Source organism: Cavia porcellus, unplaced genomic scaffold, assembly GCF_034190915.1.
Source record: "Cavia porcellus strain 051 isolate PalLab524CR breed Dunkin Hartley unplaced genomic scaffold, mCavPor4.1 scaffold_16, whole genome shotgun sequence".
Classification (NCBI taxonomy): domain Eukaryota; kingdom Metazoa; phylum Chordata; class Mammalia; order Rodentia; family Caviidae; genus Cavia; species Cavia porcellus.
Genome location: NW_026947499.1, coordinates 34,818,395 through 34,822,940, shown reverse-complemented (window position 1 = coordinate 34,822,940; position 4,546 = coordinate 34,818,395). Strand labels below are relative to the sequence as shown.

General features: G+C 40.6%; 1 protein-coding gene across 1 annotated transcript; it reads right to left on the bottom strand.

Moving 5' to 3' along the window:
• Positions 1 to 426: 426 nt before the first annotated feature.
• On the bottom strand, positions 427 to 4,540 carry Nopchap1 (NOP protein chaperone 1). Its single transcript, XM_003477711.5, has 2 exons — positions 4,390 to 4,540; positions 427 to 3,154 (listed from the first exon to the last, which is right to left on the bottom strand). The coding sequence occupies exon 2, from the start codon at positions 3,137 to 3,139 to the stop codon at positions 2,594 to 2,596; it is 546 nt and encodes a 181-aa protein (XP_003477759.1). The 5' UTR covers positions 3,140 to 3,154; positions 4,390 to 4,540; the 3' UTR covers positions 427 to 2,593.
• Positions 4,541 to 4,546: the final 6 nt, after the last annotated feature.

The following is a 4,546-nucleotide window of genomic DNA, read 5'->3' as shown; positions in this document are numbered from 1 at the left end:
AACAAAAAAGTAATTTTGATAGGGATTACGCTGAATTTGTACATGAAGAGCGGCAGTATCACCATTCCCCCCCCACCACCACCAGGGATCAATCCATACACTTGCAAGGCAGGTGCTTATGCCGCTGAGCTAAATCCCCAGCCCCAGTATCACCATCTTAAAAATATTATACAAGTCACTATGACCAAAATTCTGAGAAGATAATTATTTCCTTCAATTTGTAACTTCCGTTAACTCTTGCCAAAATAAATGAGCAGGCAGACAGATTTTTGGATTTGTAATTTATGACCAAGTTATAGACTTGGAATAAGAACCTTTCACTTGGGGCTGGAAATTTAGCTCAGTGGCATAAGTGCCTACCTTGCAAGCAGGCAGTCATCAGTCCGATCCCTGGTACCGATAAAAAAGAAAAAGACAAAGAGAACCTTTCACTTTTTCCTCAGAACTTTATTAACTTGGTGGGAAAATGCCAAGAGTTTTTAAAAAGGAATTATTTCAGGTGAATAAGGCTATCACAATAATATATCCAACTGCTGCCTTTCTCCTGGATCCAAAAATATCTAGAGGACTAGGAAAAAAAAAAAAAAAAAACAGCCTTTACTTGGAACATCACTTTTTCCATACACTTCTGCATCAACTTTCTGATTAATTTAAGGTTAACCAAACACAGAACAATCTCCACCTTTTAATATTTGCTTTTTTTTTTTTTTTGAGCCAAGGTCTTGCTATGTAGCTCAGGCTGGCCTTGAACTCACAGCAATCCTCTGCCTTAGCTTCCAGAGTTCTGGGATTACAGGTGTGTACCACACCTGGCTTCACCTTTTAATATCTGAAATACTGTTTCATCTCCCCGATTTAAGTATTTTGGCAAAGCAAGAGACATACAACAATATTCTGATGGACCTAATATGGATCTAATAACAGTTCCTAGACACTGTCCCTCAGTCAGTGTGACTCTTGAGTAATTTCAGTGGGAGGCCATGAACACTAATGCTTCTGCTGGAGAGAAGTCACAATAGGATCTAGGATGAGGGAATTTACCAGGGGCCAAGAATACTGCCTTAGCTATCAGTAACTTTTTATCTCAAAGGAAGCAATTAGGTTAAACATTAAATCTCAATCATTTTTTAATCAGCTCTTGGCAGCTCTCATATTTCACTCACAGGATTTACTCAGCAGGAGTGGATTAAATACAGTGGTTCCAAATCTAGAAGTCATCAGAATCATTAGGTGGAACTTTCAAAAGACAGGTTGGAAATACTCCCTTAGGGTTTAGTATGCCTAAGGACAGGGTCCAGGCATTTCCAGTTAGAAAAGTTTCATGATTCAGTTGAGAAGCTTACATTTAAGGAGACATTCTTCTCTAAGTCACACTGTAACTCACTTTAATGATTAAGTGAATCTGATGAGAGAAAAATAATTTCCTCCTTTATAATCTGTATCATCTTATATCTTGGTATTGTAAAAATTTTGCTAATGGGAACACTGCCTTTTCCAGGAGTAGCCAATTCCTAGTTATAAAACTTGACAGCATGCCACTCATAAGCAAGGCAACTACTCCCACTGATTCATATACCTTGCCATGCAATTATTTCCTTTGCCCTCCACCATTTGAGTTAGATGCCAGACAACCAGTCTTCCTCTCAACCCAAAGTCCACTGCAATTACTTAAACTAGCCTATTCTAAAACTTGTACTCTGCCCTGACTTGCCTAAGCTATGATGGTGGATCTATGGTACGTGTGCTGTCGCAGGCTGCTTGTGTCACTGAAAGCTCTAAAAGGTTCAACACCACTGGCCTAGGCTCTAGCTTTGCGCTTCCTCATGACCAAAACTTGATGCTTCCCTCTTTAGCCTTGCTTGGTGTGTCACACATAATTTTGTGAACAACTTAAAAACCACTGAATTACATATTTCATTTTTAAGTATATTTTTTCTTATATTTATATTGATACATAATTATACACAACTTATGGGGTACAATGTATTGTTTGGATACCTGTAAACACCGTGTAATGATCAAATCCGAGTAATTAACATATCTATCACTACAAACATTTGTCATTTCTTTGTAGCGAAACACTCAAAATCTTTCAGTTATTTTGAAATAACTATTTGTTAATTAGAGTCACCTTATTGTGCAAAACTTAGAAAAGTATAATCACAGTGCATATCCTGACTCACAAAAAAAATTTGTAACAGCTGAAAAACAAGTGTATTTTTGTAACAAATAACTGGGTTTCAGCCAAATACAAACAGTTGAGCTTCAGCCAATCCCAGGCTCCCAATGGATGAGACCAAGTCCAACCAAGGCAACAGCTCTTTGTAACTAATCAAAATACTTCTATACTTACATCTGTGTTCAGCTACATAACCACAACGCCTCTGCTATGCGGCAGAATTCTTTGAACCTCTTTAGAGTGCTGCCTGATTTATGAATTGTTCTTTGCTCAAACTGTTAAGATTTATTTGCAGTTTTTTAAAAAAACACATAAAAGCATCACAGATATCAGAAATACAAAACCCCAGAATCACATTCTTTTTTTCACAGAATTAGCAGGTGTGTGTCACTGTTTCTTTTTAAGTAATTTACTTCAGTGTTCCTTGCTTTTAGTTGCTGGACTGCCTAAAACTTCAATCTTGCCTTTTCCAGCTTCTGAATTAGGAAGTTTAATATTATCCATGGTGATGCTGTCATCCTCATTTGGAGAATCTGAACTGTCATCCGAACTTTCTTGGGAGCTCTCTTCTGAACTATCTTCTTCTTTTGAATCTGCTTGATTCATCTCAAATAAGACCACATCCATTTGTATAACTTTGTCTAGGGTCCTGTCAATATTTTCAATATTGAAATGACCAGGGGGTGTGGCTTCCATTTCTTTTCTGAGCTTTTCATTTGCCTGGGCCATCTGTGGGAGAAAGTTCTGAACTTGGTCTAGTAATGGACTCCTCTCTATCCGAACTGTTTCAAGAGTAGAGGATTTTCTGGAATTAGGCTTGGAGTTGATGAGCAACTTGTCCCATATACCTCCTGGGCCATTACCCGCAGTCAGTAGCTCTTTGGATACTGAGACCCCTGAGCAGTTCTGGGTGGGAGTTGAAGAACTTGAGCCTGCACAAGACTTGCTGTGGACCTCCATCTCTCTGCAGCCAGCCTGAATCACACATTTAAGTAAGTATATTTTACAATATATGAATTATATCTTTTAATTAAAAAACTAATGAAACATACCATCTTTTCTGCCAACCTAACCTTTCACATTTCTCTGTCATTCATTATTTTAGTCATGAAATAGATGCTAAATGCTAAAGCCAAAAATCTACCAATTAGATCCTGGCATTTCTAATATTTTAATGCTACTCCATTCTGTCCACTTTGTATCATTAATCAGGCCACCCACATTTCTCAGCTGGTCTATTGCTGTCGCCCATGGTCTTTAATCTTTCCCTTCCCTTTTCTCATTTTTTTAAGCTGGAATCTTGACAGTTCAGGCCTCCAGAATGCTGGGATTGCAGGTGAGTGCCACCACGCATGACTTAAAAAAATTTTTTTTCTTGATAGGGTCTCAGCCTTGAATTCAAGTAGCTCAGGCTGGCCTCGAACTTGCAGGCATCCTCCTGTCTCAGCCTCACCAGTGCTGAGATTACCACACCGGGCAAAATGTTAAAAAGGTCTGGTGAATGTAGCTCAGGTACTCAGCTCAATCCTCAGTATCACCATCACCACCATCACCACCTCCACACACACCAAGTTGAAAATGTTATACACCAAAAATAATTTATGCGTGGGGGTGTGCAGCTCTACTACTCCTTTCAACGCTGCATTTAGAACAACTTTTAAAAACAAAATCTTCAGCAGCTATAGATGGCCTTAGATTGCAGTTGCAATCCTTAACACGATTTATAAGGTCCCTCTTAGCTAAACGTGGTGGCTACGCCTATAATCGCAGTACTCAGGAGCTGAGGAAAAGGGATCATAAAGGTCGAGTCCACCTTGACCAATTTTGTATTTTTTCAAAATACATCACAAAAAGGGTTGAGGATGCGGTTCATCCCTAGGTTCAATCTCCAGTACCAAAAATAAACGGAACGCCCTCAAATTTCAGCCATGATGAACTTCACCCTCGCCTGGCCCTCGTGCCCTTCAGTAAGATTGCGCTCAGTTTCTACAGGAGCGGTCTAACTCCATCGAGCTACCGACTCTGGACCTCGCTTCCGGCGGCGGGCTACAGGAGGAACCTCCACGGACCTGGATCTGGTGCCTCTCCTATCCCCCTCTACTGTCTCCATAGTCAAGTGTGCTCCAACAGGGCCGCTACCATGCTCAAGAAACATTTCCTTAAAAGTGCCACAGTGCCCCAAACCACCCTAATTCTTCCTTAACACTTACAACGCCTTCTAACGCCTTCTCTCAGGACGACCACAAGTCTGCCAAACGCGGCTTCCGCCCAGTCCTAAGCACTCCGGAAATACTTGGCGCCGCGTTGCCGCAGAGGGATGATGGGAAAATAACACATCCCGCCTCTCGCGTGCACGCCCGCTCTGCG